The 21164-nt window shown below is 44.2% G+C and overlaps 1 protein-coding gene across 2 annotated transcripts in view; it reads right to left on the reverse strand.

Moving 5' to 3' along the window:
* MAP2K3 (mitogen-activated protein kinase kinase 3) overlaps window positions 1-20000 on the reverse strand; it is a 285373-nt gene extending 265373 nt beyond the window's left edge. Inside the window, exon 1 of one of the 2 annotated variants that reach the window (XM_069210033.1) lies at window positions 19129-20000. In XM_069210033.1, the coding sequence (XP_069066134.1) occupies window positions 19129-19207 (79 nt within the window). In that variant the 5' untranslated portion in view covers window positions 19208-20000. The remainder of the gene's footprint in view (window positions 1-19128) is intronic. The other variant, XM_069210035.1, reaches the window with a different exon arrangement.
* Window positions 20001-21164: the final 1164 nt, after the last annotated feature.

Here is a 21164-nt window from a genome sequence, read left to right on the forward strand (position 1 = left end):
CTCCAATTGTAATAGAAACAAGCATTGACAAGGCCCTAAGGTATTGCCTATGCAAGAGCTATTGGTTTTGCCAATGTTTTTTAGCTACGTTGCTCACCAGTGTGGCTGCTGTTCAGCATGGCTAAAAGTTAGTGGCATAAAGGAGAGTCGCGTGGAGTGTCGTAGTGTGGAACGACGAAGAGTGGAGTAAAGTGCTATAGAGTGAAGTGGCAAACAGTGCTATTTTTTGGAGTGGCATTCTGTGGAGGCGAGTAGAGTGGCATACACTGGAGTGGCATAGAGTAGATTGTAACTTTGTATAGTGCATTGGAGTAGAGTGTTGCAGAGTATTGTGATGCAGAGTGCAGCAGCGTTGAGTGCATTGGCATTGAATTCAGAGGCATACAATGCAGCATCGTAGAATAGAATCCAGTGGCATAGATTAGAGTGGTGCACAGTAGAGTGCTGTGGCGCAGACTGGTGCAGAGTACAATGGTGTAAAGTGGAGTAGTGTGGAGTTGAGTGACACAGAGGGCAGTGGCGCAGACCAGAGCTGAGTGGCATAGAGTGCAGTAGCGTAGACTGGAATACTATAGAGTGGATTAGTGCAGAGTAGAGTGCAGTATTGCAGAGTAGTGTCAGAGTGGAGTAGTGTAGTGACGTACAGAGCAGTGCTGTAGAGTAAGGTGATGTGCAATGCAGTTGCCTAGAGTGCACCAGCGTAAAGTGCAGCAGTTACGAGTAGAGTGAGTATAGAGTGCAGTGGCATAGAGCAGAGTGGCATAGAGTGCAGTGGTGTAAAGTAGATTGTTTCAGAGTAGAATGAAGTGGCGTAGAATGGAGTGGTAGATTGCAGTTGTTTAGAGTGGCATAAAGTGTAATGGCGTAAAGTGGTGTAGAGTGCAGTGGCATACATTGCCGTGGTGCAGAGTAGATTAGAATGGCGTACAGTGGACTTGCATACAGTGCAGGGGCAGAGAGTTGAATTTTACAGAGAAAAGTGGATTGGAGTAGAGTGTACTGGCACAAAGTCTAGTGTTGCAGAGAGGAACAGAGTACAATGGTGCAAAGTGGAGTTGTGCAGAGGAGATTGGTGTGGCCTAGAAAAGAGTGGAGTAGAGTGCAGTGGCCAAGAGTGCAGTGGTGTGGAGTAGAGTGACAAGGAGCGCACTGGCACAGAGTAGAGCAGAGAGGCGTAACGTGAAGTGGCATACAGTGCAGCAGCATACAGTGGAGTGGTGCAGAGTGCAGTGGAGTGGAGTGGTGCAGAGTAGAGTGCAGTGACGGGGAGTGGTGCAGAGTAGATTGAGTGGAATGGAGTATTCATGGTATGGTAATGCACTGCCATTAAAGACAACACATTTTCAATTGATATGACCATTACATTTGCAGACATACAATTTTACTAATAAAACTATGACCATTACATTTGCAGACATACAGTTTTACTAATAAAACTAAACAGTGCACAGATAAAAAATGTGAGGAAATTCTATCACCTAGTGTAATGATTTGTTTTGCTCATATTATTTGTTTCCAGCACACTTCAGAAATAACATAAAATGTCCTTCGTTTGTGTTCCTAATTATAATATAGTCTGAAATACTAACACAGTTCATTTAAATGTTGTTCTGTGCTAGAAATAAACTATCTTTCCTGCTCCCCAGTATCCAGCAAGATTGTCGCATAAATCCTTTCACTCTGAAGTCAGAGAAAGAAAAGTAAAAAAGCACCTTTGGAAGACAGCGCCTGACGTTTGACCTCAGTCTTTGAATGCAGCAAATGTGACGAGGTAAGAACAAGATTTACTGTCCTGTTTACAGAAAGGGATCACTCAGAAGGATACAGTATACAAGGTTCAGACGGATGAACTGAAACTGGAGAGCCTAATGCAAATAAAGGTAGCGAATAGAAAGCCAGAAAATGTGTGTTACAAACCACAAAGCCAATGGTTATTAATGGGCGAAATGCATTCCTAGGTTAACTTTCAGAAGGTCCCCAAGATGTCTTTAGAAAACCAGACAGTTACAATATCTGGATGGCTGCGACATAAAATGTAAAATTACAAGTCTAAGAATGAAGCATGGTGGTGATTATATATAAAAAAAAGATGTCTCACAAGGACCCTTGAGATCACTGCACTCATATATCACAGTCACCTCATACAGACAGAGGTGAAGCAAAGGAGAGTAAATTAAATGCGAGTATTCCCCTTAAAAGCTGGCAAAACCAAGAAAAAGGTTGGTACATGTGAAGATTACCATAACAAAAGGCCAGCAGTGGTGGCTATGAGTCAGTCGTCTGACACACATGCCTCTTAAAAGCTGGTCGGGCTTGTTCTGATTGAGTCACTGAAACAGCACTGAGTCAATAGTCAGTTACATGTCAGGATCACCTCTAAATGACCGGCTGAGGCAGAAACTTTCATAGGTCAGTCTTGCATCTGAAAGGGCGATGGAATTGGTGCAAAGTCAGTCACTTGCCAATGATCACAATAGATCCGACTTAATTTACTCAAGGATTATTGTACTACACAATGAAAATTAATCATGCAATTTTTTGATCAATGATAAAAACAGTATCCAGCTACATTTTACTCCGATTTCAAGAAAAAAGGTTGGGTGGGTAATTGTGGGGCGAGCATCTTTTTTAAATTACGTTGACTGGTGAGCAATTTTCTGATTTGCTGATTTCACAAGCCCTTCCCAGTACACAAAAAATCCATGTCACTTTAAGATCTACAAGCATTGATATGTGGTACACTATCAACCCTGTTCCCAAATGTTTCCAACTTTATGTGAAGTTGCAGTCTTCTTCAACATATACCCAATATAACATTTGTCTCTATATGCACAAAGAAAGAGGACAAGCAGCACATGGAGAGAGGGCAGAAGACGCACAACAGGGTGGAACACTACAGAAGCACACATCCAAGAAAGAGCAATACAAGAGTGTGGGGGAAGAGAAGCACAAGGACAAGAGAGAGCAGCGTTGAGGGGAGAGAAGCACATAGACTACAAGCAATATGGAGCAGGATTGAGGAGAGAAGCACAAGGGAGACAGCTGGAAGACACATTCACTTGTGTGGTGCTTAAGCAAAAAAAAAACAGAAAGAGCAGCACGGGCTCCAAGAAAAGCAGATAGGCAAGAGTGAGCAAGCGTGGCTGGAGTTGGAAGAGAAGCTCACAAGGAAGACAGCTGGAAAAACATGAAGTCTTGTGGAGTGCTTAAGCAAAAAGAACCAAGCGTTTGCAAAACAATAGGTTTCAAGTTTGGTTGAGTTAGAGATACTGGCATTGTAAATTCATAGCTGGACTTTTCTAGCCACATAAATTGGTCAACCGTGCCTCATAATTTAATTTTTTCCTGCCATATAATTTGAGTGGCCTTGCAAATAACTAAAGCACTTCCATTTACCTTCTTCCTCTATCTGCAGCAAAAAAAATGAAAATGTTGCCATTTAACATCCTAATTCAGATCTGCCATGCTAATTCCAATAGAATACCATTTTTACCACCCCACCATCAGCTGGCTGGCTAACACAATCCCCCCAAAACAGACACAAGACAGCCACAGAGGAGAAATAAACAAGAAGAGTCACCCAAACAGATCGTGTGTACAAAAAGTCATAGTGTAATAAGGATATTAAATTGGTCTGAATCATGGGCATAATTGTAATAAGTAGAGATTATTAAAATATATACAATTATCATATAAACCTTTATCAGAAATAAACGTTTGGCATTGAACTGTAATACTCAAATTAGCCCCTAGAAGGCACCATAACAAAAATATCATTTGTAAGAAAAATGGTTATGTAACCATTTTGTTAGCTCCTAGAGGACATAACTCCCATAAAAAAAACAGGGGGGAAAGTAATGTAGTGTAACCATATATTTATCCCCTCGAAGGCGTTTTTAGGGCTAGCAGGCCTACTGCAATGATATTACAAACAAGGCCTTTAAAACAAAACTTCTCCAAGTTGTAAAACAAAGGTTCTAGCCATGAGAAAGCTTAAAAGGCAATCAACAGCAGTAAGGGTTATTATTTTGGGGTCTTCACTAACCTAATGTGAGGGCCCTGGAGATGATGTAGACAGAAAGAGCGTTTTGACGGTGGTCCCATGTAACGGGGCAGTCGGTGAGGCGGACAAAAACAGCTCAAGGCAGGACAAACGTAAAGCATTTACCAGTGATATCAAGTGATTTTTGAAAGGCAAGCCCAGAAACGAATGAAAGTGATGGGCATGAGGTGGGCGTGGTTACCAAAAAGACTACCTTCAAAGACAAAGATATCAGAGACATCTCAAACAGGGCTCAAAAGGAAGGCCCTGTGATGTCCCTAATACTAGAATAAGACCCCAGGACGAGAATGTATTTCTCACTTTGGATTTAAACAATCTAGAAATTAAAGCAAGCCCAGCCACATTTAATTAAATAAAGGGGGAGTGTGATCCCGTCATGCTTTCCCCAAATAAAAGAACAGCCAGCTTTTAAAACAAGTGGCAAAACAAAAAATGTAGCCTAATTGTCTATGTTAACAAACTAGCAAACATCAATCAATAAAAATAAAAATATAAGCACAAGACCATTACACCCGAAGAGAGGATTCGTGCCTGGTACAAATCCAAAACAAAACAAGCATTTACAATGCAACGGGTCTTGAATTTTTGCCTGAGTTAGAGCTATTGGTGTTGTAAATTGTAAATACCTGGACTCCTCTGCCACATAAATTGGTCAACCTGCCTCATAATATGGTCTTTTCTTGCCACAAAATTCCCAAAACAAGACCGCCACTGAGGAGTAACAAGAGAAATAAACTAGAAGGGTCACCCAAATATATCAAGAGTGTTCAAACTGTTGTAGTGTAATAAGGATGTTAAGTTGGCCTGAATTGTGGTCATAATTGCAATAAGGAGAGATTAATAATACATATACAATTAACATATAAACCAAATAAAAACATTTATCAGAAATACATGTTTAGCATTAGACTGTAATGCTCAGAACAGCCCCTAAAGGACACTACAATGAAAACAGCAGTTGTAAGAAATATGGTCATGTTACCCTATAATTAGCCCCTAGAAGGCATAACCACAAGAAAACAAAACAATTGAAAGTAATGCAGTGTAATCATATAGTGCACTACACATTTTCAGGGCTAGCATGCCTACTGCAATACTACTACCCTTAGAATACAAACTACTCCAAGATAAAAAACAAAAATGCCAGCCATAAGAGAGCTTAAAAAGGGACTGAATGGTGGGAAGAGTTAGTATTTTGGGGTCCCTGTTAACCTACTGCAGATACCCATAGATGACCTAAACAGACATAATGCATCATGCTTAACATTTTGGTGGCTATCCCACTGTCCTAGGACCACCACAAGCTGAGTTATGAGCAAAGCATTATGGGACGAATTTTCCCGAGTGCAGTGAATATTGTAATATTGGCTCTCCTGCTGTGTCAGGAGACCCCTGCTGTTAATTTCTGTGTTTTTTGTAAAGCATTTTTCAATTATACGTGGTTTGGGGAAAGCTATGGAGCGTGAAGGGGAAAGCCAAAAGAAATGACTCTGATAAGGTAATAGTATGAACAATGTGACCAGAGCTCCAATACTGGAGATGGAGTTTGCTCTGTTGGCGCTGTGAGGACCATGGCTGCCATGAAGCATGAAGGGGAGAGGCAAAAGAAAATAACAGTTTACCCACGCTGAAGTATATTGGTAATTGTGCAATTATCCATGCAACAGGGTCAGTCTGCAAGGCGGTAACAAAACCGCCCCAAGGCGGGACAAACATAAAGCAATTACCAAGGACATCAAGGGATTTTTAAAAGGCAAGCCCAGGAACAACTGAAAGTGATGGGTGTGGTTAAAAGCCCACAATACTTACAACAGGTCAAAGCGTTTCCGTGCTCCACCTAAAAATTAGTTCCCTTAAAGTGAGCACTGAAAGGACACAAGCAAAGAGGCTATGCTTCAGGGGAGGGCCAAACACAAGACAGACAAGACAAGCAATCGAATAAGAACCAAGAGAGTGTGATTTGATATAAAGCCAACCAATAGTAAGCAATGGAAATTTTTTAAGCACATTCTAAGATCTTGGTAAGCTGACAAAAGATCTTTTGCAAACAGGCAGATTGTGCTGTCTGTTAGGTTCGATCTAAAAATGGATTAAGATTGCCAGGCCCCAGGTGCGCTCTATAGTTGTGCCAGCTGATAACAAGAGAGCAACTGCAACGGAGGCCAAGCATTTTTGTCCACAACTAATGACACTCAGAATGCACTGGCCCTGTCCCAAAACCAGCCTGTGCTTCCAGTCGCCAGTAACTTGCTGCAGGAGACAATCAAATCTGAAGACCTCCAGGAAGCTCTTAGACGTGAAGCAATGCCAAGACACACTTCAGTCTAGAGATACTACCGAAAAACAAAGCAGACGTCTGAGCCTGTGCTCAAACTGAATTCAGAAAATGTCAAAAAAGTGTTTCACCATGGCAGTAACAAACTACTTGTGTCACCACATGTGAAAGGGAAACGCATGCAAACATGGCTGTGTACTTTCAATGCAGTTTTCACAAGTATAATTTTTTGTGCACTTTGATATGCCATCTTAGCCCTTTTAGGAGAGCCAGAAATGTGCTTTGCCAAATGTAATTTTTTCCTAATTTTGTAATGTCATGGCTGTATGCCTGAAGATTATTGTGTGGGCCAGCTTAGGCTCAAAATTATAGGCCCAAATTGATTATGATGACAAGCCAATGATAAAGGCTACTGGCCTGATCGGTTTACTGAGAAAGGCATATCCATTGTCATAGGCCTGACTTGTTTATTATGAAAGGTTATAACAAATGCCCCAGGCCTGGCTTATTTATTGTTAAAGCAAGCATGCCTTTTAATAGTGGATGGTTATCAAATTGTGTTACCAACTGTATGCAGATATTTTTTTACATGAAACATCACAGGTTACTATATTAGGTAACGGTTTACTGTTGATACCACCTCTAACAAGCCGTGGGGGTACACTTCCACGACAAGAATCCTTGTTAGTCCTTTTAGAAGAGTTTTAGATTGCTTTGGCAACTCTAACTTTGTACATATTGTTAATTTTATAACAATATGCATGATGGTTGCCAGATTATGCACATTTCAGTAGACCTTTGTTGTCAAGCCAACAGTAAAATCTACAGACATCATTGATTAATTGGGAAAAGTTAGGCCAGATTTCAGATTTGATCTGTTTAAGATAAAACGTTATGACAAAGCCCCTAGGCCTATCATCCTTATTCTGAAAACCATGTGTTAAGCATTTATTTTTAAGGGTGTACTGTTATTACATGTGTTAAAGTCTGCAAGAATGTATTTTGATACATGGAATACAACAGGCTACAGTAGCAGACAAATGTTTCTGTGTTTTTGATCCAAACAAAAAGACTGTGGCGATAGAAAATGTGCACTATGATAATTCTTACTAGGGCTTCATAAAGGGATCTCTTAAAGGGGATTTTATATTGTTTTGACAAATCTGATTTTGTACATATTTGTAATTTTACTATGATATACACAATGGTTGACTTGTGGGAAAGTGTACGCTCAATACAGTAGGGCTAAGTTGTTTAAGGTGACAAGCTGACAATAAAGGCCTGAATTGTTAATGGAGACACTTATTTTGGAAAGTTACCAAAAAGGCAGAAGACCCATTTTATTTATTCTGAAACACACGTGTTAAAGGCAATCGACGTTTAAGGGTGGGTTGTTATTGCACTATGTTAATGCCTGAATACATGTATTTTGTTATATCTTACGGATTACATTTATAGGCAAGAATTTGTCTGACACATATGCACATCTGCCTGAAAACAAGTGTGGTTCTTTCCAGTATGGGTGTGACATCCTTTTGTTTTCTATTTGCTCTTATAGTGTCCCACTTACATTTATTTCCTTCTCTTTTTATTTTCATTTTAAAGCATAATACAGCACCCTAGACAATTCTAACCATTTGCTAGCCACCTATTTCATCAGCCCTGCGCCAGATCCGTGCAGCCACTGCCTCTTACACCAAGCGACCATCAAAAAATTGAATTGTCGTACTGTTGGTGTTTTATAATTCTAAGATGGTGGTCATAAATGTAACAGTCATGCTGGAACTTTAAAACAATGACACACTACGTACAATACTATTACAAGGCGACTACTCACTGCTATGTTTAACTTAATTTGTTACTGTAAGCATTTGTCCACAATTGTTAGGAGGCAGCATATATTCTTTTTTCTACTTTTCGTCTTTTAACGCATCTTGTATATGTTTTTGATTTGTGGGTGTGCTTCATTGTAGATGTGGGTGAATGTAAGAAGGAGTCAGAGGATGAGTGAATGGATGCATGACTGCAAGGATGTGTGACAGATTGCATATTTAATGTCTTATTTAGTGCTTAAATACATCAAAGACTGAAAAGGCACCTTCATTTATAAGCCTGATCAGTGGCATTACCAATGCTTGTTGATGTTTTATATAGCACTAACATGTTGCCTTTTGGTGACACTAACAGAAGTCCAGTTCATGCTGATCAACCACATCTTGCTTCTGGACCCTGCATCTGGGTGGGCCAGGACGCTGCACTGTGGGGCGAAATTTCATGAAGGGACGATGGCTGCACATGGCTAGATGTGAGAGGACAATGAAGCCTTCCCGAGCTAGCCAAGATGAACCTGGGTCTCTGGTGATGGTGGCAGTAATGGGAAGGGGCCAGAGGCACAAGGCAGGTCTGATGTATTTTTCAGCCATACAGGGCCAAAATGAAGCGAAAAATAATGCAAGCATGTTGAGGTAAGGCAAGGGCAACAGCAGTGTATTTTTCCCCTACCATGATCAGATATGGGCAGTGCAGCTGAGGGGAGCGGCCCAATGCAGACGCACACAGCCTTTGGAAATCTTGGCATTTTTCACAGCGTGAACTATGAAAAGTTTTGTCCCACTTTGGTGTGCTTCAGGTTGGTGGTCCATCTGGTCCACAGAGTTGAGTCGGCTTTGGATCCTGCTCCTTTTGGTTTGGCTGGGTGAATACTACCATTTTCAACTACAAAAGGGTCTTGGAATTGCAGCTGTGGTGACTGCTTAAGTCGAGCTGGTCCATCAGCGCTGTTGAGTATATTGGTCTGTAGTATTCCCTGCAAGACTGAAAGCTATATGTCACTACTCTGGTCTATGCTGCTTATCTGGTAAGCACCTGGCACCCTGGAAAATTATTTCATCCTCATCTAAGACAATGATGAAGGAGAGTGGTGAGAAACTGGGTATGTGCAAAAGATACTAAAGACAGGGAAAACTAGAGCCCCTTGTCCGATATCGCAGGAGCCGCTTATGAAGAATACTTCTATTAGAGGGAAGCAGCAAGGGGCAGGGCAGGGAGAGCAGTGTAACAAACGACATTGAGTTATCTTACCCTCTCCTGGACACTGTTGCTGTTCCTCTGCCAGATACTTCCCAGAAGACTTCAAACTAGTACATATTTACTGTTACATTTATGGTATCTGTTCCAACGGTGAGGGGGACATGAGATTGATAGAGCAAAAACCTAATACTATAATCAGCAATGATTTGCAGGGGTCGACCAACAATATAGCTTCTCCATTGGGCTCTGGAGGTGCCTCTCTATCCTCTATTTCCATTTCCTCTAACTTGCCTATGAGTTCTCCAGTGGCTTGTGGCTCCTTGTCGGATAAAATGGAACTTAGCATTCACACAAACCAGGATGGCTTGACCAGGCGGGCAATGTACCGATAGTGACTGGACAAAAGTTGCGCAACACCCAGGGGACCCTAATGCCACAGCAGGGCTGGTCTGAAGATTCTGCTGTTCTGGCCATTGAAAATCCTGATTTTAATCAGCAAGAGTCAGCTAAAGCATTTTTTCCTTCATCCAACTCTGGCAGTACATCAGATTTGGAGATGGCAGAGTTAGATGTTGACAGTACAGAAGATATGGAGACAGGAGAAGTGGAATTAATGAACTCCAGGAGGCTGATATCGCCAAACCAAGATCTAGATCCAAGAGAGCATCCTGGTAAAGCTGCAAGTGTTGGGAAAATAGTGACTGGCATGACTAAGTCATTAACAACTCAGCAGACAGAAGGGAAATCGACCCCGCACTGACCCTAGGAGAGGAAGAAATTCTTTGGGACTCAGAGGGTTGGAACTTACTCCCACAAATTCTATCCCTCCTTCAAAGGAGGCTCCCTCATTCCGTCTCCCCACAACTCTCAAGTCCATGACGACAGTGTCAAGGGGGTCTAACTTGCCAGTAGTGGTGGCAAAAGAGTAAGAGAAACCGAACCAATCCAGTGCCCCTGCTTCAGCCGCCATCTATGGTCTAATGCAACTCCACAGAGAGGAATACAAAAAGGATTCCCTTTCGTTAAAGATAGCACACTTAAAGACGCAAGTGGTCCTCAGAAAGATGTCCAAAAATATGGATATGCCTCATACATGTCATGGGGACTTGAACGCACACCAGGCTACCATGATAGGGAATGCAACAACCAACCGGAAACATGACTTAGAAAATTGATTGCGGAGGAAAAACCTCAGAGATTTGAGTATCTCAGGGAGTAGCAAGGGAGCGACCCAAGAAGATATATTGTCCATCTTTTCAGAGAAACTTTTCCATCCCTTAGTGACTGGGACATGGAGTCAATGATTCAAAGAGCACACTGTTTCCACTTCAGCAACCCAGGAAAGGGAAACTGCCCGCTACCGTCTGGCCATCTTAATTTACTTCGGAAATGTAATTCTGCAGCAGACGATCTACCAGGCGGCTCAGCCACATTCCCCTATTAAAGCATGTGGGATATAATTATTTGTGCAGTGTGATTTTTGACATGAAACTGTGGTAAGTCACTGACAACTTCATGATCTCATTCTGGCCTTTCAGAAGGTTGGAGCTATGGTTTCACTGTTGGAAGCTGCCAATCTGTGGATTGGATTTGAGGGACAAACATATTTCTGTCAGGATTACATCAAAACAAAAGAACTGCTAAATCTGTGATCTGCTAAGTGATGACTCCCGAAGGATGGGAGTGGCCGGAGATATGGCTCACTATGTCACTGTGTTTTTTCTCAGTTGAGTAAGTAGAGCAAATGTGTGTCCTATTTGTTTTGGTTTTTATCTCTGTCTTCTCTTGTCCCTCCTATACTTTCAGTAAACACTTTATAATTCCTCCTGCATCACAATGGCTATTTTGATTGAATTTTCTTTGGTCTTGTGACCTCTCGGATGGGGGGCTTTGGTGTCCAATTTGGTGGTCGGTGCGTGATCCGTGCTTGTCTGTCTCGTCTTGAGTTGGCTCTAATAGATATATGCTAAACGGCTGTCTCTTCACCTTTGTTAGTGGCATAAAGTGCTCGGTGCCCAAACAGTACTGTGTGACCTAGGAGCTCTACTAGCATCCTGTAAACCTCCATAAGGCTTGTTGGTGCAGTTACCCCACTCCAAAACGTTGTCTTGTATCCTGGGTTGTACCCAGTAGTGAGATCATAGCCCCATTCCAGTCAGTCCATGGCAGGGACACATCATCACTCCATGAGTAGTGGTATAGCTCCAAATAGGTGGACAGTGGTTCAATCTGTAGTGTGGAATCTGTTAAGCAGTTGTGGGGCCAACCCTCTCTATCAATGAATCAATCAAATACTTCTATAGCACAGCTTATCACCCATGGGGTCTCAAGGCTCATCGCTCCTATGTCTAAGCTCGTCTTAACGCGAGTATTGGGCTACTGTTGTGATTTCTGGATATGAATTGCAATGCCTGTGACAAAGGCAGTGACCCGAAAATGTCTGCAAGAACAGACCGAAAGAACCTAAACTCCTATCTGTGCAAGTACTTGCATACAGGATAGGAGACTATTATTGGCGACTCACTGCACTTCCTGCCAACATCATTGCAGATATGGCGGTCTGGTCACTCCTCTGCATCCTCAGTGCACCTCACGAGGATAGGCTTCTTGACTCTGGAAACATGGAGCAATCTATCAAAGCATTGGTTCTCCTCATATACAATTTTCCTGTCAGGCTGTGGGTTCTAAACTAAACAAGTCACTCTCTTCAGGGATGATGTCAGGTCCATGGCACCCATGTCACACTCCAGGGAAAAAGCCTTGCCAGCCTACCCCTACAGCCAGTGCCCACCGGCACTCCTCCAATCCCTTTGTTGACAAGCTCTTTTCTCCAACTCGGAGCTAACTCTACCAGGAAAGTTCTACTCATACACCCCTATGGAGACCAGCCAATCACAGAACAGCTCTAGATTTCTGTGACATATGGAAGTCTGAAGCACGTTGTGTAACAAAGATACCATCCACTTTCAAACACAGTACTTCTTGTCATTATGCATGCACAATTACTGCTGCCTCATACACGTCCAGTTGTGAGTATCTGAACATGCCCCTGTATCAGGATGCATAAACAAGCCAGGTCTGCATCAACAACTGATGGGAAGATCAAAAGAAAAAAGTTTAAGCCGAGCATTAAAGTCTGAGCTCATCCAGTTAGGCTCATACTACAGCAGAGGTTAATAAATGAAAAGATCTAGAGGTCCAGCTTGAAAAAAAGACACACTAAGCAAATGGAGTTTATACAGTAACAACGGAAAATTAAACTGGGATGTTGAGCTTTTCATAAACATACATACATGGACAAGTGAGTCTCCAGATTCAACGGGTGGCAAGACACTAATATCAATTGCCCCAACGAAAGGGTATCAGTTGTATGTCCCAAATAAGAATTGAATAGTCATAAAGGCATACTAAGGGTATTGAAAAAGTAAAGTATTACTCACACAATGTTACAAATATTCAGAAACTCGTGGGCTCACGTAACAAACAACTCATTAGCTTTCAGAAGCATTCAATAGAATGTAGTTGTATCGTTCTTGTCTCGGATTTACTCATTTTTAAACAAGCAAAGACAGATAAACAGCATTAGTAGGGACACTTATGCGTAGCACAACTCATACTGTTTCTCAGGTTTCATTAAAAGGAATTGTGTTTTTATATGGGAGGTTTATACAGGATGATGCTGCTATTTTTATTTGAACATCTGAAATGCAGAATGACAGTGTATGATTTAACAGCCTTAGCAGCTGTCCTCAGCTCTGGGGTAAATATCCCCCAACCCAAAGGGTCACCCTCTTACCTTAAACTAATGCAGTTATCAGGTGACACGCTGATGTTAAATATCTGATCTCTTGCTATCTGCCCTCAACTCTTACTCTGTCCCGTTTGTAGACCAAAGCTGGAGCGGGATTCTCTTTGAAGTGTTGTGGTGAATGTCATGCTCGATAAGTATCCATCCTGCCTGGGTAAAGGACTGTGAGAAGCTGCATAAAAAGTCCAAACCTGTATGTTTTTGTGACTCAATAGCATATTGTGGCTGTGCATATGCCCTGTGCATAAACTACACACCAGCATGGAGAGGACAAGAAACCAACTACTTCAACTAAAGAAAGTCCATCATGTCTTCAAGCGCTTCCAGTGAGATACAAGAGGAGGAAAGCAGAGACAACCAGATGGTCATTTGAGATCCCTGAAGTTCCCCTGCATGAAACAATGGAATGTGAAACAATTGTTGTATAAACAGGTAAACAAATTTAAGGAAGAGGAAAATGATAAACATTAAGGTATCATTAGCAATGTTTCCGATTACAGTAAGACTATGCATATGCAAAGAATGCTATATGGTATATATCTGGTACAAAGGGCTGGAGCAGGTTTTTTCTTCCCTGATGGAAGGGCTGTCAGAAAATAACACAGGGTTGGGCCAGCGCAGATACTTCTTTATTGCAAATTTAAAAATAAAACCTATCAATCTTTTTCTCCTAAGCAAAATGCCTTCTGTGACCCCAAAAATCGTAGGAGGGTGTTAGTTAAAGAATACTTCACTAGTAAAAATTAGGGTTAAGACATTCCCTATGCTATTTATGTACCTTGTTAGTGTTATGTGTGCCAATTGGCACACGTGACACTGTTGTATTGTCTGTTCCACCTGTGCATCCAAATCCGGAAACCACACCTTGCTTCGTAGCCTAGCCTTGGTTTTCACCATACCCTGGTGAGCGGCATGAGCCAAGTCAACCGTTCTTTGTCGCAGGCTTTCAGGGATGATGAGGCGGCTGCCTCGCAGAAGACAGTCTTCTGAGTATACAGCCAATTCATGTCGAACTCGGAACAGTGCCTGCAGTGCAGTGTTTGCCTCCACGGTTCTCAGCGACAGATTCTGTTTCAAACGGTGCCATCTTCCATCACTGACGCATGACATTGCCATCTGCAGGACTTCATCCTTTTGGGTAGACTCTTGTATCTCCTTCAATGACATCGGCAGAGGCCAAGATCTCTCCACTACCAACCTCACATATTCCTCAATATTCTCCGCGTCATCTTCTTCCAGTGCTGTGACCGGTCTGGCATGTCGTGAGAGGTAGTCAGCTGGATTCTGAGTGCCTGGGCGGTATATAACCAAAAACTGATATCCTTGCAACTGGAGAATCAATTTTTCGATTCTCAGGGGAGGCTGTGACGCTGTTTTGTTGAACAATGGTATTAGTGGTTTGTGGTCCTTGTATATTACGAATGGATGACCATAGCTGTACAAGTGATAATGGCGGCATCCCCAGTTTACCGCGAGTGCCTCTTTTTCGATGTGGGAGTATCCTTGTTCCGTTATAGTCAATGCTCTGCTGGCATACGCCACTGGTGCCCATTCACCATCCTTTCCTTTTTGAGACAGCACGGCTCCGAGACCAACAGGGCTAGCGTCTACCGATAGCTCCGTGTCTTTGGCAGGATCAAAGTATACCAATGTGGTCTCTGCAGATAGTGCTTGTTTAGTTGCTTGAAATGCCGTCTCCTGTGTCAGATTCCATTCCCAAGGAGTGTGGGTCTTCGTAAGTTCCCGTAATGGAGCTGTGAGGGAAGTCAGGTTTCGGGTGAATCTCCCACAATATGTCACCATGCACAAAAAAAAACTAAGAACACCAGTGACTGATGTGGGGGCAGGTGTTGATTTTATGTCCGCTCCTTCTCCGGATCAGGCCGAACACCCTTCTCTGAGAAATGATACCCAAAGAATGCAATGTCTTGTCTCAAAAAAATCACATTTCTCTCGGTGTAAAGTTAATCCATTTAGGTGCAATCGTTGGAAGATAGTTCGCAGTCTCTTTAGGTGAGTTTCTATCGTGGAAGCATGCACCAGGATGTCATCGCTCACATTGATGACACCCTCTAGACCAGCCAAAACACCACTTATTGTGTCCTGAAATACTTCCGCCGCGCTGGCAATCCCAAAGCTCAGGCGTCTGTATCTCCTCAGCCCTACGTGGGTGGAGAAAGTTGTTATTGCTTGAGACTCCGGGGCTAGCATTAGCTGATGATACCCTGCCCGCAGGTCCATTTTGGAGAACTACTTGGAGCCACTGACTTCCGCCACTATGTCATCCACTGTGGGGGTAAGATGACGTTCTCTCCTGATGGCCACATTTGGAAGGCGCATGTCTACGCATATGCGTACCTCTCCTGGTTGTTTTGGTTTTCTCGTGATTACAATGGGCGACACAAAAGGTGTGGGCCCTTCCACTTTTTCAATAATGTCAGCCTCTTCTAGCTTCCTTAATTCCGCCTCTACATGTGGTCGAAGGTGAAAAGCTATGCACCTGTGTTTGAGGGCCACCGGTTCTATGGACCTGTCAATGTGCAATTTCACTTGGCGGTCTTTCCGGCATCCAATTCCTCGGAACAGGTCAGCATACTCCTCTTGGAGACTCTCCAGCTCCCCTATGTGTACGCTGAATGCGAATACCACCAATTTTAGTTCCTCGGCGGTGCGGCAGCTGAGCAACATCCCAGTTCCTATCTTGGTGACATATACTTTCGCTTGTATGGTTGTGTCGTCATGAGTGATGTCTGTGATGAAGACTCCTCCCAGTGGGAGGGGTTCTGTTGGCCCGAATGCAAACACTTGCACTGCCCTGTGCCGAAGGGAAGGGCAATGTGGCAATTGGTCGAAAGCCGATTGTGCCAGTATGTTGATCGAGGCCCCAGTGTCAATAAGTGCGGTTCCTTGATGACCTGCCACCTTCACTTTGCACTTGGGGATTTTCTTCCTGGTCTTACGCCTGGTTCTGTGGCACGGATTATGTAAACTGTCCCTTCCGGCTCGTCATCGTCGTCCATGTCAGGAATTACGTCGGGTGATTGGATTGCCTTTGCACCGTGACTCATTTTCTGTTTGTCTCCCTTCGATCTTGTGGTAGAGCGACAAACCTCGGCAAAATGATTTAATTTTTGACAATTTGTGCATTGTTTCCCTAGGGCCGGGCATCTACCTTGATGTGGGAATATCCCTCGGCACATGTAGCAGGACCGATGTGTATTAACCGATTTTGTCTTGTCTTTTCTTTTTGTTGTGGCCCCTGAGGTGATGGCATTTACCAGTTCTGTTTTGACAGTTTGTGTGAGTGCCGATTCCATATGTGCTGCCCTTACTCTGGATAGTTCCTTTGATCTGCCCATGGTCAGCATGTCAGCCATCGCCATACCGGGACTCTGTAGGATGTGTTCTCTTAGCTTTGTGGAGTGACATCCTTGAATAAATTGCGCCCTTATTTCGTCCTCGGGATCCGGTAATATACACGTGCTAGCCAGTTCCCTCAACCTTGGATAATATGTGTCTACAGACTCATTTGGTTGTTGCCTAGCTTGTCGGAGGAGAAATCGCTCATACTATGGGTTTGCCAGAGGTTCAAAGTACGCTGTAATTGCCTTTTTTAGAGTTCAGTATGTGAATGGGGGTCCTTCTTCCGACACTGTTTTGCTGATCCTATGGAGCATCGCTCCACACATGTAGAGAAGCATTGGTCGTTGTCTGTCCGGGTCTAACGCGATTGCTGCAAAATAGTTTTCTAGACGTTCCACCCATGATTTCCATTTTGCTGATTGAGCTGATGGGGGCCCTTCCATGACATAAGGCTCTAATGTTGGAAATGTGGCCATGGTGCTGTATTTAATATGTGGTTCTTTGTCTTTCAGTCTGAGTTAGCTTGTACTGCTGTTTGATGTCCCAAATCCGAGTTTGTAGTGTTATTTGGTATACCAGGGCCGAAAACAGATATCCGGGCGTGGCTTGTGCCCATCTCCTTTTTTTTTTCTTATGTGGCTTGTCTACCTTCCCCCGCTGTACTTCACTCTGCCTCAGCTGTTCACAAATTTTATTTGGGGGCGGGGCCTCCGCTGTCACTCACCCCACCGGGAGGCTCCCTCTGCATCGGGAGTCAGAGCTCCAACACACCAAAAGAGCAGCACCTGCCTCTCGCTGTGCCACGTCCCCAGCCACGCGGGCCACTCCCCTCTGCTCACCGATGAGTGCGCTGCCGCGCTGGGCTCCAGACACCAATCGGAGGGCTGGGGTGTGTCCGCCTCACTCCTTCTCCGCGCCGCCGGCACTCCCACGCCCGGCTCCGGCACTCACAATGCGGCCAGCTACTGCAGCCCGCTACGTGCAGACCTCCGATAGTGGGCCCGCCCAGCCCCTGGAGCGCTCGAGCGCTCGCTCACCCCGGGCGTTCGTTTCACACAGCTGATGCTCAGGGTCTCGATCACCGCGCGAAGTAGGGTGGCGTTCGGCTCACTCCCTCGTTGCCAATTTTGTTATGTTGTGGGAAAACGTGGTTTAACTATAGCGGGGAGCGCTGGGCCCCAGAAGCAAACGGCGCAAGCAATAATCACACCACACTCATCATTGCCCTCGGCCTTTGCCTTTTTAGCTCCAAGCCAACCGGCACTTTTTATTAACTCCTGTAGCGTCAGGACCAAACCATGCGTCCCTAACCTCACAGGGTGATTCTTCACTCCGGTTCACACAAACATTCCTGTGAGACACCCCTTGTAACCTGGTACGTCCCAGGGTTGTAAACATAACAGTTAGGTATATTCCAGTATTGCAAAACGTGTGATTCAATTCAGCTTCGTCATGTTTTAAGGTGTATTTTACATAATTTATGAGCGTCTTGTCACAGCATATTGTCCATAATGTTATAGATGTGCGGTTGTACAAACAAAACACACACACATTTTCCCAGAACTATACGGATGGTCTCTATTGTTGAATAATCAGGAAGTCATGAAACAACATGAAGTAACAGAGTTTTTTCTAAGAGCTGCCTCGAATTAATGAATGGTTAAGAGCACTTTATTGATCCACTGTCCTCCAACTTAAAGTCTTCATTTAGCTACAACTTGGGATTCTAATGACACTGTTGCATCGCTTTGTGCAAGGGCGGTATATTTTAACCTGTTTATTGCCAAGAACATCGCAGCTGTCAAGTGGCTCCATGCCATGAGTTACAAAGCTTGACAGCCTTAGCTTCTTACCCAACGACACCGCCTGCTGTTGGCTGTAGTTTCAATTTTCACCAGCTATTGGCTGAAACATCCCAGCATGCAAAGGTCTGCTGGCTGCGAAGGATTGATTGGCTGACAGAGTCAAACATGACATGTGGCCATATTACAGTTAATTAATACAAGTTCCAAAATACGACCCAATAGTGTGTAACTACTTTAATGTGCACGTAATTGCGTTACAGATGGGCATGTGCGGGGAAGGAACAGGGAAGTTTGAGAGGGACACGTGAGAAAGAGGGAACTGGAGAGGGAGGGCCTGTCCCGAGACTGAGGTGCGGGCGAGAGGGCGTGGGCACAGAGGGTGGGAGGTGCAAGGGTGTCTGGTATGCAGCTACAGCGTAGTGACCAGAAGCCATGAAGAGTTTGCTAACCTCTCGCGTTTCCCAGTTATATGATTAGATAAGTCATTCAGACCAGCTGTCTGTTGTGCACTGTGGGACTATAAGTCCCAAAATGCAAAAGAAAAAACTGATTTGGAGGAGCTGCTCGGGCGTGGACCTTTAAACTCCAGAGTGCAAATAATACATAAGGAACTAGACGGTGCAAGGGGAGTAGAAACAGAATGTTTTAAAATAATGATGTAGGTTGCACAGGGTACAAAACAGAAGCCAGGCGGTGCACGCGCATGAACAAGCCAAGTAGGAAATAGGGGTGGGGGTGCAAGAGTAGCAGTGCATGCTATGGACTGCATGAAGAACAGTCTTACCTTTCTGTGGAGCCCGAGCCGGGCTAGGCGGTTTAGGGCTCGGCACCCCCGGATTTCTGCTCCCCGCCTCGTCCTGCATGCTCAGCGCTCTTGGGGAAAGCACTGGTAGGCGGGCACTGAGGGCTCAGGAACGTCCCTTTCACACAGGCTTCTCTACTGTGCAGCTCCGGGGTCAGGAGGGGGCGAGCGGCTGCTCTTGGTGCTTGGGGTGTTCCTACTGCTGCACGAACACTTTTTCCACACGGGTCGGTACGCAGAAGTATTGCACGGTAACTGCTCTTGATGCACAATTTCTTTCTGCACCCAACGACGCTTCTGTTGCAAGAATCTCTCTGTACAAAATTGATCCGCGCAGTGCAATTAAATATAGCACGGTTATCTAATGCAACTGGGTACTGCACGGTAACTTGGCTGCTGCACACACTCTTCCTGCACCGAGGCAGTGTTACTGCATGCACTCCTGCTGAACCCAAGTGCTGCCCCTTGCATACCAAGCTGTTCCCTCTTGCAAGGGCTCTTCCTGGCGCAATGCACTGTGCCGGCGGAACGCGCTTAAGCTGCAAAACCTTTTCCTGCAGCGGAAGGTGCCCCTCCAGCAATGCGCGCTTCCTGCACCAGGGTCTTTCCTGCAGCTCCCTCAGCCCTTGCACGGAGATGTACACTACTCAGGGACTCGACACTGCTATGCACGCTCTTTTGCACCGCTGCACAGAGGCTGCGCTACGCTCCGTTCTTGCACAAGGGTCTGGTGCGCCGCGCTGGGGTATTGATTGCACAAGTGCAATCTCCTAGAGCACCTGACAGCTGGCAGGAGGAAGCGGTGCAGAGCCTGGATCCCGCCTCCACGGCGCCTCTCGCCTGATCCTGTAGGGGTGGTGCCCCCGCCTCGCTGGAGGAGGGGCCACTTAGCGTCAGCACTAAAGGGGAGAGTCTGCGAGACCGCTGCGCGCGCTCCAGACACGGCCACGCGCCCTGGCACAGCTCCAGTAACGTCAGAACCCTGTCAGCTGAACCTGCTGGTGTTAGGTATTGCTGATTATCTTCCTCAATTTAAACTTTCCGTTAATGCTGCCAAGTAAAAAAAAAGTCATTCCGAGACAGTCCACAAGTTCGGGCGTTGTTGTAATTTGGGGTTGATAGTTTTCGTAACAGTAAAAGTGTGGGGTTTAAAAGCACAGCTTGTGTGGACGGTTAAAATGCGTTGAGCGAATGAAGGTGTCACCCGGGGTGAAACTAGACACAGAATTCGAGGACAGGGGGCTGCTAACACTTCCAACATATGGGTCAGGACATGCATTTTCAGAAGTGTGGTCGGAGCTATCCTCATAGCCAATATGTGAAAGAGAAATGATAAAATGTGCAATTTGAACATACTTGACAAACCTGAAATTGTTACAAACAGGTTTTTGTAGATTTGACACTGTTCCTAGGCTACTCCCAGTGATCTTTAAAAATCAGGCTAAGTGCACTGGCAAATAAAAACGGTGTCTACAAATTTTAATGCAAAGCACATTATACAGGTTTTTGCAAAGTTACCCTTTTTGTCAATTCACGGATCTCTTCTGTGACAGGACAATTTTCTTGTCCAGAAAAATGCTCCTGTCCCATTAATGACTGAAGGTAAAATTACGTTTATCCTGCTGGATGTTGCAAAATAGTCATGAATGAGGCATACGATTGTAAATATATTAGGCTTATTAGTAGTGCCTAGTTTGAGCCGGTGGTTGCAGGTACAGCACTCATTTTTGGGCTTCCTCATTAGACTTTGTTCCAAAGAGAAAAAAACACAAAAGGAGTAAGAGAAAGATGGAAGCCTTGTAACAAATGGAGAAAGCAAAGGTGAAAAGTATGATGTGAATGAAAAAGTGCACTTCCTTAAAATAGCTGTACAGGGGTTATATTTAGTTTCACATGTGAATAAAGCAAGAGCACTATTGGAAGTTAACGTATCCACTTTTGTAAAATGACTATCACAGCATGCAATTGATCTTATCAAATGCTTGACTCCTTTGGCAAACATGTTTTTTATTCAGTAA

The sequence above is a fragment of the Pleurodeles waltl genome, chromosome 10 (genome assembly GCF_031143425.1).
Source record: "Pleurodeles waltl isolate 20211129_DDA chromosome 10, aPleWal1.hap1.20221129, whole genome shotgun sequence".
Taxonomy (NCBI): domain Eukaryota; kingdom Metazoa; phylum Chordata; class Amphibia; order Caudata; family Salamandridae; genus Pleurodeles; species Pleurodeles waltl.